Here is a 17,590-nt window from a genome sequence, read left to right on the forward strand (position 1 = left end):
AAAGAGTTCAAGAAAACTTTGTGAAATGTCCCACTCAGGCGCAAAGCCTTCAAAATGAAAAATGACTTTGGAATTTATCTGCACAACAGTTCGGCGTTCCTCATTACCACCAATATCACACTGTTGCAGGCAGGCAGCTTTGATAAATCATCCACTGATGTGTTTAGTGTCTAATGAAAAAATATCTCATTGATCACGTTGGCAGAAATGAATGCACACTTCTGATCCCAAACTAACTTTCTTAGTCCATCACACGTTGTTTCTAACAATTCCGACTGTAGTTCTCTTTACAGCCTAATAAGACGATTTTTTTTTATCACACATTGTAAAAGACCCAATAACAACAATCTGCACACCATAAATCATTCCATGGTTCATTGTAGTGCAAAGTGGTAAATCCTTAGCAGAACAACAATAACCTCCCTTGCCGCGACACCGATAATGTTGAATTGTTTGTCCAGGGGTGATTCATGTCAAGACTTGTTATTTATAGGTGGTCATTTGTGGTCTTGTTCAATAAAAACGTCAAGGTTGTATTGTTTTTATCTGCGATTAACATGAATAGGATGGTTTGTAACATTATTAGCAAAACAAGTGTCCAACAGAATAAAATATGTCAGAGAGGCACGTTAACACGAAGAGTAGTAATTGAATTTGCTTGTTTTCCTTATGGATTTTTTTTCCTAAAAAAGGACTCAAAGTTTGGAGGAAAATATCGCTGACCATAATAGCAAACCATTTAATTCAACCTAGGTCGCAGCGGTGAGAGCTCTGAATCCAAACCACTGGACCACCTTTGACGTGATTTTATCTCAACGTCACACTGTTTTCACTCACCGTGAGTAAAAAAAATAGTACGATGATGAGATAAATTCTAATGATTTTTTGTGTGTCATCTAAGTTCCCTAGTGGTCTAGTGGATTTGGGATTATTACTCTTATGGTCACTAATACCAATGTTGTTATTAAGCTGGGCCACGATAATACAGTCAGACATGAAACTGGTCAGTGGTACAGAAAAGGTTGCCATATTGATGACATTCGAAAAGGCATTACAGTACATTTTATTCCACTATCATACTATTTTTTTCAGAGACGAATGTTAGGGAATGGAGAAAACAAAAAGTCATCCTGAAAGATATGAATAAAGGCATAAAAACGACGAGGGAAACAACTATTGGTTGTTTTTGGCGATGAATCGGAAATTGAAGGACATTAGATAAATACTATGTACATTTTATATTGGTGTTGTGTTCATAGTTTACGTTGTCAATAAATGATTTCATCATGGCCACATTCATCAACGTTTTTCACTTACAATTCTTAGAATAAAATAGAGGAATAGAATAGAATTTTTCATTATAACAACTGAAATACACAATAAAATTAACATTCATCTCTGGTACCGTGTCTAAAAGCGTGTGATGATGAGATAAAACCGACTGCCTTTACGTGTGTCATGTATATTTATAATGTATATTAATATACACATTTTTAATAAAAAGTTAAGGGTGCACATTATATACAAGTGCGTGTTATACACGAACAAATACGGTAATTCTGTAAATATTCGTATACTTAAAAGTTGAACGACTCTTCGTGTGTGTTATCTGCCCCCAGACGGTAGCGATCTAGACACGGTCAGCCACGGCAGTTTGGACAGCGCAAATGACTCAGCCGAGCGTACCTCCATTGATGCCGATTTCAATAAAATGGACTCCAGTGACGATGGATTTAGCACAGGTAGGCAAACCCAATTTCAGATTCAGATTCAGATCTACTTTATTGTCATTCTAGTACACGTGTATACAGAACGAAATGTCGATTGTCTCCGTCTCTACTCCTCCGCTGCATTTAAGTTCCCTTTCAACCTACTCAGGGGAAACTTATGCAGATGAAAAGAGTCAAAGGGAGAATAGCTCACAAATCCTTTTGTAAACTCCTTTTCAGGTGGCCAGTCAGACCAAGGCTATGATTCCTTATCTAAGGAGGAGATGTGCTGCAGAGAAGCTGAAAATGTTCCTTTGGGGGAGGACAAAGCAACAAGGCAGCACAGTGAGTTTTAGGATAACTACACCCAAACAGCTCAAACAAATAACAACATTCCTGTATGTAAAACCCATTCCAGGGTGGGTGTACTGTATATTCATCCACATTGAATAATGTGTTAGTGATGAGTGTTTTGTGAGTGTTACATAACCAAATCATTTTTTTGGTAATTGGATTTCCCTTGCATCACTAGCACGATGTGATGGGTCAAATCTATTTCAGTGATGAGTGGTTTGTCTTACGTAAATTCATGCTTTCATAGTTACTATCGTATAAAATCCACTTTACTTATTTGCATATTTTAATATGATACTGATTAATACATTTAAAAAAATATACTAGAAAATTACTAGAAAGACAAATCTGTTGGCAGAGTATTTTGCTCATTTTAATTAATCTAATTGTTTGACCGCCTAGTTGCCTTTTTGTACCAAGTGAAATATGATTTTGATTATCAACAAATTATTTTTACTTCCAAAAAAAAATTTAGCTCATTTTAGATACAATATGCGTTTCTGTACATAGATATTTTGAGTAAAATAAGAAGATAAGATATTATATCATTGACTAATATTGTTATTGATGTAATGGAATAAAATGTGCCTAAAGTCAAGCATGGTGTTGGGAATGTCATGGTTTGGGGCTGCATGAGTGCAAATGGAATTGGTGAGTTGCATTTCATTCAGGGAAACACAAACTCATGCATGTACTGTGAAATACTGGAGCAGGGAATGCTCTCCTCCCTCCAGAAACTGGGTCGATGGGCAATGTTTCAGCCTTACAATGACCCCAAATACACTTCTACGGTAACCAAGGCTTTTCTACAGGGGCTAAGTAAGGGTAAAGGGGATGGACCGGCCAAGCATGTCTCCAGATCTAAATCTAATAGAGGAAGGTGGCGAAGCACAAAATCTTGAATATCCCCCAGCTCAGTCATGTTGTCACGGAGGAGTGGAAGGGCATTCCAGTGTCAATTAGTGAGGCTCTGGTGAAATACATGGCCAGGAGGATTAAGGTGGTCCTGCAAAATCGTGGCCACACAACTTATCGAACTTCAAGAACTTTTACTTAATGGTGTACTCACTATTTTTACCAGGGGTTTAGCTACTAATAGCTATATTTTGAGATTTTGGAGCGGAAAAATAAATGTACACGACCATATAAACTTTTACACGGACTACCTTTCATTGTGTCAAAGCGATGTTCAGTGTTGTTCAATCAAACATTATGCTGAAATCTCTGCAGAAATGTGAGGGGTGTACTCACCCCTGTCACATACTGTTTAAAATGAGCAAAATATTTTGATATTCTCCAAATAATTCACAAAATTATATAAAAAAATTGAATTAAAATAGGCAAAACTGAGAGCCAGCAACACATAGTTAAAAAGATAAACTTTGGATTTATTGACAATTTGTAATTTTTCTTTTTCTTCATTCAAAAATTAGGAAGAAAAAAGGGGCTGACGGTAAAAAGCGAGAGCTTATCTTGGTCCCATCTTTTTGACTGTCATAACTTTTCACAATAATATATTCAAAACTTACCTGCTTTTCCTTTACTTACATGTTTAACCTTTAATCAATTCCCCCAACCATCTCCCCAAATTAACCTCATTTAGAGATGAGATCTGGCCTAAAAAAATCTCGCTCGTTGGTATTAAAGCTCAAACCAGCCTGAGCCTGACAAATTAACTTGAGTTTAAGCGATCAAGCTCAAACTTGAATTTCCATATTGTATTTGCCCGAAAGGGGGAAGGAATTATTTGAGCGAATCATCCACAGAGCAAGAGAAACATAGAACAATTGTGGGTGGATAATTAAAAAAAAAAAAAAAAGGCAGCAACAGACAAGCCAAAAGTTCAAGCTGGGCTCGGGCTTAAGATCTTACCTCTTGGGTTATATATTCCTCTCAATTGTTACACCTCATAATAGGACATCTTTGTGTTGCAGGCAATGCTGGCAGTCTGGTTTCCAGTCCATCATTTACTGATATGCCGTGTGGACCTCCGACACAAGTGGAGAGACCGACATCTCTGGACTTAACCGCATCAGGCACACCAAAGCTCACTGCCCTTCAACTCGAACCCCATCACTTAGCTTCTGAGAAATTGAGCGGGGTGGAAGAGACAGCAGAACCCGATGGCAAAAAGAACCCTACTAGAACCAGTTGCAGGACATCGAGTCGATCCAACATCGAGTCTGGTTTTGATCCCCTCTCGATCGTGGCCACGGCACAAGAACATAGCCAGACTGATGTCGTCACACCCAGTGCTCGCCGCGAGCTGGCTGAGGAAATTGAAACGTACATGAACGCCAACAGCCCGCTGAGGAGCTGCAGACCTGACATAGACCTGCAGAAGCAACCGAGTCCCTCTTCACGGTCCACTCGACCCCATGCACTGTTGCGCTCCAACACCCACCTCCCGATACCCGTCAAATCCCGAGAGCGGCTCAGGACGTCGCCGTCACTTCCTTCAGGCGTTTGTAACAAAGTCCGGGAGCGGCCGTCTTCCTTGGTGCTGCCCTCCTCGCCCACCCCGTCCAATGCCTCCTTCTCCATGGATTCCCTCTTCGCACCCAGCCTGGACAGCTTCAAGAGCAGCGTCCTCATGGCCGGCAAGGGCGTCGCCGAGAAGGCCAGTCGCCTCTACTCGCGCTTGTCCTCACAGACTTCATTAACACAGGTCAGCATTGGGCGAACAAAGGTTTCCCCTACGGATCCTTTTTAACAATGCCCAACTGAGTTCAAAGACCCTTTATAAAAATGTTTTCCTCCATGCCTTACTACTTTCATCTTACTTTTAGCAAATCTGTCGAGTACGTGTAACACATTAGTTATGAGGAAAGGGGGAAGAGGGCTGGGGGTCTTGGAGAGTGACTTAATGCTCGTCATCGCAGTTTTTGTTAGTGTAGCATAAAAACGGTAAAAGTAAGAAAAGGCCTGTTCCAAATACAGTCAAAACGTCAAGCTAAATCCCCCCAAAAATGAAAAACTAACAGTTTATTCGAACACGTCCCAGAAATACATTTGTATGTGCATCATAAGAAGCTTGACAGAAGCCAGAAGATGGTGTCAGCAAGGGAAAGAGTTCCAAATTCCGTACAGCACATTTAAGTTTTTAAACATTTTCAAAACGAAAATACAAAAATCTTGCAGCTTAGTGTGTAAAGAACATGTGAAATAATATATCCGTGATACAAATTTAAAACTCAACGATGTAATGATGTGTTAATAATTTGACATATAAGTTGCACTGGAGTATAAGTCGCACCCCTGGCCAAACAATTAAAAAAAACGCGACTTCTACTTAAAAATATGGTTAACATAAAAAATACAGTAATGAGATGAATAGGATGATATTAAGGAAATCAAAATGTGAGTTTATTTTGAAAATGTTTTTTTTTTTTTTTTTTTTTTTCAAAACACCGATCTTGTCTTGCCCATTTTTGCTTTAATCCAAATTGTCTTGGTCACTGGTAGCAGATGACAACGTCATCGTAGATTTTTATTATTGTGGTGGTATTCTGCATAGTTTTCTTCCTGTGAGTAAACAGGTTCCACGTTGTGTTTGTAAGGTTTATTATCGCTTAATAAGGAGGATTTGTTAGTGTTGATAAAGGGAGCAATTGGCAGAGGTTGACAGGTATGAGATCGAGAGATCGTTGATGATATGTAAGCACTTCATGTACACTTAAAATTAAAGTTACTGCAACTTTAATAAACATACACGCACAAAATTACAGCATTATTTTTAAAATAGTTTTGCTTTTGGTAGTTTATATGCGCAAACTAGACAAGCTAATACTGGCCATAAGCAGTCACGAGCGGTCTCTAGTGGTCACCTCTGGGACTGCTCCTGACCAGCATTTTTCTTTGTATCGGGAACAAGGCTTTTGTTGCAAATACAACTCGTATACTAAATGTTCAAGTCTGAAAGTACTGGTAATAAAAAGTAACAAACAATGTACTATGAGTGTAGTGCATGCACTATGAATACAGAGATATTACAGATTCTGGATGGGCAAAATAGTCACCAAAGTCACCCTATTGCTCATTAGCCAAATTCCACCCATTTCATCTCCCTAGCATTTTTCACAAGCTTCAGCATCCATCTTCAGTATTTTCCAAACATTTATTGCTAGGCTACCTGGCAGCTTCAAGTATTTCAACATTGTCCAGGTTCAGAGTCCATTTTTTAGTATTTTGAAAGCAGTTGTGTCCAAGTGGGGCGCCACAGATCCTTTTTTTTATCTTGAACGATTTTATTTGTCTTGTAGGACTGCGATCGCATTAGCGTATCCTCACTCCCCTTGGCGGACACCGATTGCTCCTCGCTCGCGGATCACGAATCCTGCCTCGATGTCGACAGTTTTGTGTCCCCTCTGCACGCTGGCACGGCACGACTCAGGCGGAGCCCCGTGGTGGGCCACCCCCAAATCAACAGCCCCGCCTCCCCAGACAGGGTTTTCCGACACAACTCCTTCTCTGGTTAGTTTCACTACTTTGGATAACTGAGTAGGGCTGCAACACACCACTATTTTAATAGTAGACTAGTCACCGACTATTGAAACGATTACTCGGATGATTGGATAATTTTGTTTTCCTGTCTTAAATTTGGCGTGAAGATCATTTAATGATTTGGCAAATGATAATTAGTACAATGAAAAATACATCTTTTATTGAAAAACCAATAAGACACAGTGCTCGTGATTGGAGACATAAAGCCATGAATAAACTAACCTCTGTTCATGATTTAAGGACAGTTAAATAAATAATAAATTAAAACCAAGTAAACAATGTATATCCCATTTTATAAACCAAGAACAGGCTAGTAGCAGTAAAAGAGTAAAAAAAAAAAAAGTTATGTGCATTTTGTGAGGTACATACTATCTATGGTCAACTGCAAAGTCTGTAACAAAAGTATGATGTCTGTTCTTTGGACTGCATGCATTTAATTTCAAATAAGTTACAAAGTCCGGCATAATGCACAAGCTCTCTTTTATATTAAAATATACGTGTTGCAAATCTACAATGCATGTCATTAAAACAGTCTTAGCAAGAATGTTACTTGAATCTTACAGAGGCGAGTCAGACTCTGCTCTGTTCAACTGTCGGACTGTTGTTTTTAATGTTTGGGGATCACTGGGTTACGTACATGATACGGTCTGCTTTGCAAACTTGTGGTCAAGTCTTCTTTTTGATTGCTGTATTCAGGCTGAAATGCTTGCAGACGCTATAGCGCATTCACAACTCAGCAGAGGATATAAACTTAAGATGCTTCACTCTGCTGGAAAAACGTGTCTAGCGACAATGGTTGACAATAGAATTGACTATTTCTACGATCGATTTTTGTCAACAACGTAGAGTAATCTTTGCGGTCAATGTTAAGCAGCTGACTTTTGAATTCTTCTGCTCTTATTTCTAGGAGGACTGACAGTTCCCCCTCGAAGTTTTCACACTCCCGATACCTCGCCTGAAATAAACCGCTTCAGGCCTTCTCCTGCTTACACAGTGGAGGTGCGCTGATAGCTATACAAATCTAAATATCACATGTCGCCAGGTACATTCCACCCCATTGCTGACATTTTTGGGTCACAGGTTATGATGTCCAGCTGCTCGCTTTGCAAGACGTGTGACTCTCTGGTGTACGACGAGGAGATCATGGCCGGCTGGACAGCCAACGACTCCAACCTCAACAGCACGTGTCCCTTCTGCGGCTCAGCCTTCCTGCCTTTCCTCAACGTAGATGTCAAAGATCTGAAACCTCCCGGGGACAACACATCTGGATCGCTAGACCCGAAGCCAAAATCCTCAGAGACAGACTACACAGCTGCGAAGGACGCCGGGTCTTCAGAGGCGGCGACAGTTCCGTATTTGAGCCCTCTGGTTCTATGGAAAGAACTGGAAAGCCTCCTTGTGAACGAAGGTGAACAGGCCATATATTCGCCGGGCGTTGTGGACCAGCACCCTATCGTCTTCTGGAACCTGGTTTGGTTCTTTAGAAGGCTGGAGTTGCCGAGTCATCTGCCAGCTCTTATCCTGGCCAACCAACATTGTCGCCATGGCGACCAGGTCTGTGAAACTTGATTTATTAGAATAATATGTGGTGTTTTTTGATGCAAATGCAAATATTTAGAAGGAAAACATACTTTAAGATTAATTAACCAGATCCTCCCTTCCCATGCCTGCTAAACATTATTTACTGTCTCATCTATAACAGTATGTGTCAGACTGAAACGGTTATGTTTTTTCAATGGGTGGTCTGGTGTTGCAGTACTCTCTGGAACCTCATATACAAAAAGACAAATATTAATAATTTTACAGATGTGTGTCTGTATGTGTTTTACTTCACTTCTATTGCTGTTTTCTCCTGTAGGCTGAAAACGAGCATTTTTTTTCATTAGAAACCAGCAGTGTTTTCAACAAGAACTAGTGTCATTTGTTAAGCTAGAAATTAGTGTAATTTATTTTCTTGTACTCTGAAAAAAACAAATGTCAATGTTTTGCAGAGATACCCACTCTTCCTTTTTTATTCTTTTTTAAATAACTACCATTCCCTTAACCGAAAACTAGCATTAACGGATTCTATGCCAAAACCTACCCTTGTCACCTTCTTGTGCTTTAAAAACTGGTATAGTTTTTCTATGCCAAAAAGTAGCTTTGGCTTCTCCACCAAAAACAAAATTATTTTTCTCTAATGCTCAAAACAAGTACAGGTTAATCTTTTTCGGCAGCATAACTAGATAGATAGATAGATAGATAGATAGATAGATAGATAGATAGATAGATAGATAGATAGATAGATAGATAGATAGATAGATAGATAGATAGATAGATAGATAGATAGATAGATAGATAGATAGATAGATAGATAGATAGATAGATAGATAGATACTTTATTCATCCCCGTAGGGAAATTCACACTTCCAGCAGTCTACCCCGTTGTTTATTAACAGATGAACATGATGCCCTAGGGGTGCTTGTAGCGAAGTGGATGACGTCACGCCAGTCCAAAAATTCGACATCCCTGCGGCAGATGGAAAACTTTTCTTTGTGAAAATCCAGGGATACACCACCTCGTGTTAGCAAGTCCGCCTCCTCTCCGATTCCCCCCGGCTTTCGTGTCTCTGTTTAGCGGCGTTGAAGCCGGATTGCTCCGGGTGGCTACACGTTAGCGTCCGGAATGCTAAACGTGAGCCACGTTTCCGCAAAACACAGCAACTGCAACAATTTCAACTGCGCTCCCTGTGCGCTTCGATGTTAACTAGGTTATCTTCTTTAATACTATAATCTAGTTTCTTTATTATCAAAAACTAGCATTGTCATTTCTAGTGCAAAAAGCTATCTAGTGCCCTATTCAATTGCAGAAACCACTTTGATATTTATGCTGAAAAAAAGTGGTGTTCTCTTTTTACAAAGCAACTGGTGTTGTCTTCGTTTTACCGAAATTTAGTGTCATCTTCTTAGGCACCAGAAACTAACATCTACAGACACTAGCGTCATATTTTTTTTTATACGGAAATTTAACTTAGTCTTTTCCTGCGTCCAAAAGATAGCATAGTCTTTTTTTGTAGCTGCTTTGTTATATAAGCTGCAAAGAAATGCTTAGATATTTCCATGTGATTTAGTTTAGCAGTTTTTAACCAATCTGGAATCTGAAAATGACAATAAGTTGAATTATTTTCATCACCCCTGCAGACACTTTCTGGCATTTCCTCGGAGGACAGCAAGCAGGTCTTGGTGAGGATCATGTGGGACAATCTCAAATTGCATCAAGACAAAGTCCACCCTTGTTACATCCTCTGGAATACACATTGTAAGTTAGTAAGAAATTAATTTTCATTAAATGGTTGAATTTACATGTTCAGTGCCATTGGTGGCTAAAGACGTGAAACTTCTTTTCTCCATTTAGGTAACCTGAAAGTCAATTTATTAGCCTTTACCTAACATGTGTAGAGCAAATAAGCCCAGCACAAAAATGACTTCCACCCACTTTGTTCCGGGTGGCTCGCTTTGGAATGGATGGACAATTCCCGAACGTATCAATTCACCATGTATCATAATGAAATCTGATAACAATTTGAATGGAATTACAACATTTAAGGCAATGTATTGATAAAATAAAGTTCTCACTGTATGTAATTATGTCAATTGGATGGACATTCTCAAGTACAGAACATTAAGCAAATTTCTCATGTCTTTGGCTTTCTAACAAGTTTAGCAATTTCAAACACCATCTGGCTTTCTAACAAGTTTAGCAATTTCAAACACCATCACCCGATATTGAGTGTGTCAGATATCTAAGACCACGCCCATAGAGGCATGATCTGGTCGAGTGTCACTGTCCCATATAAATAGATTAAGCTTTTGTCTGCCTGGCTGGTTGGTCTCGCATGATGGCCGTGCCAAGCGGCTGTGCAGGCCTGCACTGCGGCCTTGACTTCAGCCAAAACAACAAGTAAGAGGACGGTTTCAGATTTAACACCATGTTTGCTGGTTCTTGGGAATTAGCATTTTTTTTTTGTACCGGGGAATCTCCCTAAATCGACTAGTATTCTAGCGGGAAATTTTCTTTTTGTGCGAGTACTTTCAGACTTTTAGTGGTCGAAAACTCCCATAATCTCCGGCGCCTTCCCCTCACCCTTTTTTTCCTCTCATTACTTCTCTGTGTCAATAAATTGTGTGTGCTTTTTCAATCACCCTAGTTCATTAAACCCATTTTCTTGGGATTCAGAGTAATAACGCGATTAATTTTTTTTGTCAGTGTAGGAAATTGTAGCATCCTTCAGAGAAAAAAAAAGATTTATGGTGGAGCACAAGCAACACCTAGAGGCAAATTTGTTTACTGATTGCAGAAAAGAATAATTTGTTTCAATCTTTGTTTCAAAATGAAAGCTAAAAAAATCCCTACACATATTTGAATTTTGGAAGGACATTTTTAGCAGGGTTTTAGTTGAAAGGCTCAGGTTTGTTATGGATGCAAACAAGTAAAAATGTATTTCGCTTTTGTCGCAGGTGCCAACTCGCTGGTCCGCTCAGGCCTCTGCGAGGAAGGGCAACTTTTCACCGTGGAGCTGCTTCAAAGTTTAGTGAGAAGCATCAAAAAGAGCGAAATCTACCAGCCCATGAGCCAAATCATTCAACTGCTTGGTCCTGAGTTGGGTTTTAAAAGACAGAGGTGAGGAGTTTCACGTTTGTTTTGGAGTCGAGCAGCGGTGAGAAGCGACTAACGTTTGCATGTGGTTTTCCCCTCTAGGAGCTTGTACAGAGATTTATTGTTCCTCACTCTGGTGTCTTTGGGAAAGAGCAACATCAATATAAGTAAGTAGAAAAACATGTCAACATGAAAAAATAACTCAATAAACGTAGTGTTCTACGTAAATCTAAAAAGTCAAATAGAACTGCCTTTCAGAAAGAAAACTGCATAGTTGGGTTGTCAACAAAGCTAAGATAAAAGAGTATAAATATCAAAATTTAGTCGTCACTCCCTTTCTTCGTTTAAGTGGCTTTTGTAGTTTTAGTTTGTTTGTAGTTTCCTTAAACTTCGCCAAGTCTACTGAGCCCACTTCACCTAGGTCATCCAAACATTTACCTCGATGGCTTTAGAAGGTTTTTTGACAGAATTGTGCAGTATAAATACCGGTATTTTGAAAAATAAAAACAAGCTCAGCCTAACAACCAAAAAGCTAAGCAAAAGTGTGTTCTTTTATATTATTTATAGCGTGTTTTATATTTACCTGAGTAATTGTGTCAAAAAACTCGATTTTTACTTCTACTTTTGTTTTCATGGAAAAAAACTGCAAAACCAGTGTGTTTGGTCTGATGTTTAACAATAAATAAAGTATTTAATTTTGTATTTCAATTAAAACAAACAAATTAGTAAGGCACAGAAAAATCACCAGTGTTAGTTTAACTCCTGAAAACATGTTTCCACATGTTGATGTAGCATTTTTTGGTAAATACACTGACTCTTATAGATATTTAACACTATATAGGTTCAGGCTTGTTTCAAAACCAGTTCAGTTAAATAAAAACGACACTTGTAAACTTGTACATTTAACACTCTCGTGTGCAGAAACTCTTTTAAAACTATGCTGTCTGTTTTGATTGCTATATCTTTGTGGAAGGGATTTAAAATCAATGGTACTTTTACCAATCAAATGAAGCCATTTACTTAAAACATGAAGAAAACAAAGTTATTTTAAGATTTTATTATTTTATTCATTAGTAATACTAATTATACTCACCACTTTAGTTGGATGTTGTTTTTTAATTACTCATCAAAAGTGGGCTGCGCCATTTGAGGTGTTGATAAAAAAATTGAAAGTAGAAAATTGTATCTATTAAGTACGTGTTGACAATGCCTGATGGAGTTCAAAGAGCCTTTATAAAAACATTCCACCGCACCTATCTGCTTTTATCGTACTTGGGCCAAAGGTGTTCTGGTTGCGGAACACGTTAAACTGTTGGGAAAAGAGGCAGGGGGGCAAAGAGGGATTTCATGCTCATGCTCGCTGTTTTCTGTTACTGTAGCATGAAAATGGTGAAAGTAAGAAAAAGACTGTTTCAAATATATTCCAAACGCCAACCCAAACCCTCAAAAAAGATGATGATGAGTTCATGTAAGCGCGTCTAAGAAATACACGTGCCACATAACCAGCCTGACTGAGGCTGCAATGATGATTTAATTCCGGACAGCGCTTTGAGTAATTTTGGAGGTTTATGTTTATTAGTATATCTGAAGGTTTAAGAGTTATTCTTCTTGGTATTATTATTACTTGTTAAGGCTAAAAAAGTAACCGTTTTATTTTTGTATGATTGAGCTCGCAAAACAGGCTGGTTATACAGCATGTTAGCTACTGGCCACAAACCATACAATAATCTAGCTTAAAGTGAAGCAAGACCTGTGTGAGAGAGTAGCACTCTCTGGACTGATGCTATTTCTCTTGCAGATGCTTTCGACCGCGAGTACAAACTGGCCTACGACCGCCTCACACCAAGCCAGGTCAAACTGACACACAATTGTGACCGCCCCCCTGGAGCGGGAGTCATGGAGTGCAGGAAGACTTTCGGAGAGCCAACTTTGTGAAGCACATGCCAGTTTTGGAACTTCAGACTCAGGACCGGCTCACCTGAGCTCTTCCCAAGCACAAGAGGATTATAGACTCTTCAACTCAACTGCCATGCTGACATGTATTTACTGTTAAGCGCCGGGAGGTACAGAGCAGTGAGTAAATCTTGAGGACATTTCACTGTGTTTTCACTATAACTTGTAGTAGTCATTTGTTTGTACAGTAATAGGACTTTTGTATGAATTTGCGGTCCTGGCGACCCGTCTTGAGACTGTTTTAAAGCACTTTCAGTTTGAGTCTGTCTAGTTGTCAAAGACGTGATTAAGGCCACTGAACAAAATATCTTATTAGCGTTTTTGTGTCTAACACATCAGTGACGTGCGGTGAGGTTCGTGTCTGGTGAGGCACAGTCAGATTTCTAAAGAAATGAACTTACTTCTTATTCAGCATCGGTAGTGCGGGAAAGCAATATGTAAACATGTTTTATTGTCTTACCTTAACTCAAGTGAAGCCTTTGTGTTGATATTTTATCAAAAGATACAGTAGGCAATCCTAACTATTGCCCTCTCCTATACGGCAAAAGATTTGTGAAACTTACTCTGCAAACGCTCAGCACAGTAATATCTTAAATACTGCTCTTTTTGAATAAAAGCATCAAGAAATAGATAATCCTTCATTATGAATGAACTCCAAGCACCAAGCTTGCTAATACCATTACTAATTCTGTTGTTTGGGGCTGAGGTTTGTACCAAATCAGAATCCTTGGTTTCACTATCGCCCTCTAACACGAGGCAAGAAAGTTGCATGCATCACTCTGCAGTTGCTTAGCAAAGTATTATTTTACATACTGCTCTTATCAAATAAAAGTATTAATAAATAAGTAATCCTCCATTATGAAAAAGTCAATGCAACGTGAAAGAAATTACGGAATGGCTTGACTTGCTGTTAGCCTGCTACTACTATTACTTATTCTATTGTTTGGGGCTGTGGTGTGCGCCAAATCGGAATCCTTGGTACCACTATCGCCCTCTACCATGAGGCAAGAGAATTACATGCCTCAGTCTGCGTTTGCGGATGCTCAACACGATTATATGTGCAGACTAATTTTATTAATAATGATAATAATAATGTAATGTAATTATTGGATGCCTTGACTTTCTGTTAGCTTTCTAAGAATATCAATATTATTTTGGGCTGAGGTGTGCACCAAATCGGAATTCTTGGTCTCACAATCGCCCTTTGTCAAGAGGCAAGAGAATGGCGTGCCTCAATCTGCATCAGCAGACATTCAACACAGTAATACGTATTAAGTACTCAATAATCATAATATATTGTTAAAATTCAGTTACTTTGAAAAAGAAAATTAGAAAAAAAAGTGAAGTTAAATTAAATACAGACGCTGCCCTACTTACGAACGAGATACGTTCCGGACGATCGTTCATAAGTTGAATTTGTTCGTAAGTGGCTTCAGTGCTATGTTTTGTATGGAATGGATGTTTAGGGTTTATATAAGTATGTTTAGGGCTTATATGAATAACCTGTATTGTTTTGAAACTGAAAAATAAAGGTTTAATAAAATAATATGCTCTATAACGTTACAAAGCAGGCTGAATGATAAAGCATAGTCCTGAAAAACAAAGCTAAACATTAGGCGTTGACATTCTGCGGTCTGTGCAGCCCTTTGAGACTCCTTGTGATTAAGGGCGTCACATATAAACATGACTTGACTTGACTATAAAAATAAAGATAAATGAAGTTGAGTTTAACTTACTTTTGGAAAAGTTAGGCGACTTCCTCCTCCGTGGTAAAAAGTGGCCAAAAGAAAAGCGATCCAACCATTTTCTCAACCGCATCAAGCTTTCTTATTCCACTTACATTTCAAAAGAAACTTCTCACCTCTTCTTAACACTTTACACTAACCATATTGAATGGATGCACGAGATATTAAACAGTAACCTCTCACAGCGCCGGTAGCGGCGAAAAGAAGCACTACAGTAATGCCCTGTACTCAGAAAAGGGTGCAAACAATACAAAATCTAATTTACAGCAATGTCCGGATATGTTTCAACATCCAGAAAAAAAATGCTCATATCTACCGTTTTTCGTAAGTCGAATGTTCATAAGTAGGGGAGCATCTTTACTTTAAAGCTGAATAAATATAACATTTTAATTCTTTTTTTTAATTTTAATTTCCATGATGAGGCACAGCCTCACCTGCCTCACCTGACTGCACGTTACCGTAACACATAGAGATTTACCAAACGCAAAACACATCCTTCCTCGTCCTCACCACGTACACTTTCAATATCTCAAGACACTAACTCATTCACTGCCAACTCACTCAAACGGGAAACCAAGTTTGGACGTCAATATCCGTCAATGGCACTGAATGTGCTAAACTAATATTAATGATTAAAAACGTGATTTCCAAGTTAAGAAGGGAGCCCTAGATGAATTAATGTGCACAAGGTTTGTGTATTTTTATACAATGTACCAAAAAACAAAAAACAGAAGGGAAATTTCGTATATGATCTGTATACTTTTTAAAGCAATACTTTACTCTTTTCAAGTGAGATTTGTTGTGTAAGATGTTGTAAGGGACCACTACAGATACATTCCCTCGGTACAGTACAATCAAAATACGTGAAAACCTTTTTTTTTTATCAAACATTTCAGATGAAGTATTCACAATCTCGTTTGTCGATATCGTGACAGTAAATGAACAAAAATTATGTACAGATTTTGATGTATTTTGTGGGTTTTGTTTCAGAGAAAATGAGCTGCTTCAATTCAAATGTGAAGATCAATTCGTTTTTTTGCACAGGGCTTCATTTTTGTGTGTATTGTTGTAGTTGTACCCTGCCCTAATTCTGTATCACTTCCTTAAAGGGACACTGTGTAATATTTGCCCACTGTTTTGTGTAGTGCAACTAAAAACGAGCGCTAAAAAGCACCCGGAAGAATACAAACTACGGAGATCCAAAGTGACCAAACCCCACCATTTTTATTCATTTTTCTGCTCTGTCTTTCGCAGGTTTGTTTGGTTCTTGTGGGTACCCGTAGTAGCGGGACAATCATGTCAGCTCCCTCTACGTGAGCACCACCATGTGTAAATTAAATGCAACTTTTTCGACTTACATGTATTTTTAAAAAATACATGTTTATCTGATAGTTCATGTATTTGTACGTATTATTCGAATCAATATTTTTTATTTAATGAATGTAGCCTTTTACCGCTAGGAGGCGCTAAATAATACACAATGTCCTTTCATTTCAGCTTGTCACGTCAGAACCTGTCTTTGTACTTTTTTGTGTCAAGGTTTGTTACTCACATTTGTGAGGCGGACATTCGTTTATATTGAACAAACGAAAAAGTGGATCTGTTCCATGCGCTTATTTTGAAATAAAAACACACGGACATTTTAAATGATCTGATTATTTTACATTCAAAATGCTCGACTCAAGGGACCTGAACAATGATTTGCTTTCACGCTTATCACTTCATAAAATGTATTTTCACCTTATTAAAATCTTCTTACGTTGAGTACAAAACACTCTTGAGTCCTCTGTCATACTGTCATATCATAGAATAATCTATAATTCCACAAACTTCTCGCAATGTCGGTACACAAATTATCTTACAGTCATCGGAAATGCCCTGACATTATATTCTAACTCATAAACAATATGTTCTCACATTTGTCATACGTCTCAAACTCATGGCCCATGGGAAATTTACGGCCTGTAAGACGATAGTTTGGGCCCTCCATCCATAATATGAACACTTAAACAGCTAAATTTTGAACTTCATCACACAATACAGTACTGAAATAAGCTGGTCGGCTTATTTACAAACAAAATTAACACAAGAAAAGCAGAGCCACCCAAATCAGGCTCTTTCTATAAATCAGACAAGCTCGCCGACTCGGCTGCTCCACCTGTACCCCGTATCCCAGCCTTAATCTTGCGTCCAGAATAGCCCCCAGCCGTGCCGCGTCTTAATTCTCCCCTTTTCTTCCTCCTATTCAGTCAATTTTTGCCTGCCCCGATTATTGTTTGAGATAGACCACATTTCATTTTATTGTTATTTAGAGTGATGTATTGCCTTTTTTCCCATAATAATGGATCCCAAGAAAGTTTGTGATAAGGAAAAGTCAAAAACAGTGGCAACAACAATCGAGCCCAAGAAGGAAATGTTTGTGAACTACATATATTCACGTACCGTAAATTCCGGACTATAAGCCTCTACTTTTTTCCCAAACTTTCAACCCAGCGGCTTATTCAGTGATGCGGCCAATTTATGTAATTTTTCTTATGGCCGCCAACGGCGCTCGAGTACAAAAAGTAAGACTTAGACCGGTGGAATATACGCGTCGAGGAAGACTGAAACTTCTTGGCTTGTGCATACAGTGGAACCTCGGTTCTCGACCATAATCCGTTCCAGAACCCTGTTCGAAAACCGATTCGTTC

At 38.7% G+C, this 17,590-nt stretch overlaps 1 protein-coding gene across 2 annotated transcripts in view; it reads left to right on the plus strand.

Moving 5' to 3' along the window:
- dennd4a (DENN/MADD domain containing 4A) overlaps positions 1-14,629 on the plus strand; it is a 37,680-nt gene extending 23,051 nt beyond the window's left edge. For both annotated transcript variants that reach the window (XM_088340151.1, XM_088340153.1), the window contains 10 exons: positions 1,620-1,742; positions 1,950-2,054; positions 3,998-4,731; positions 6,326-6,536; positions 7,474-7,565; positions 7,647-8,120; positions 9,747-9,864; positions 11,064-11,226; positions 11,305-11,369; positions 13,001-14,629. In XM_088340151.1, coding sequence (XP_088196277.1) covers positions 1,620-1,742; positions 1,950-2,054; positions 3,998-4,731; positions 6,326-6,536; positions 7,474-7,565; positions 7,647-8,120; positions 9,747-9,864; positions 11,064-11,226; positions 11,305-11,369; positions 13,001-13,137 — 2,222 coding nt within the window. In that variant the 3' untranslated portion in view covers positions 13,138-14,629. The remainder of the gene's footprint in view (positions 1-1,619; positions 1,743-1,949; positions 2,055-3,997; positions 4,732-6,325; positions 6,537-7,473; positions 7,566-7,646; positions 8,121-9,746; positions 9,865-11,063; positions 11,227-11,304; positions 11,370-13,000) is intronic.
- The last annotated feature ends 2,961 nt before the right edge of the window (positions 14,630-17,590 follow it).

This window comes from Urocampus carinirostris, chromosome 7 (assembly GCF_059441175.1).
Source record: "Urocampus carinirostris isolate Australia breed hairy pipefish chromosome 7, RoL_Ucar_1.0, whole genome shotgun sequence".
NCBI lineage: Eukaryota > Metazoa > Chordata > Actinopteri > Syngnathiformes > Syngnathidae > Urocampus > Urocampus carinirostris.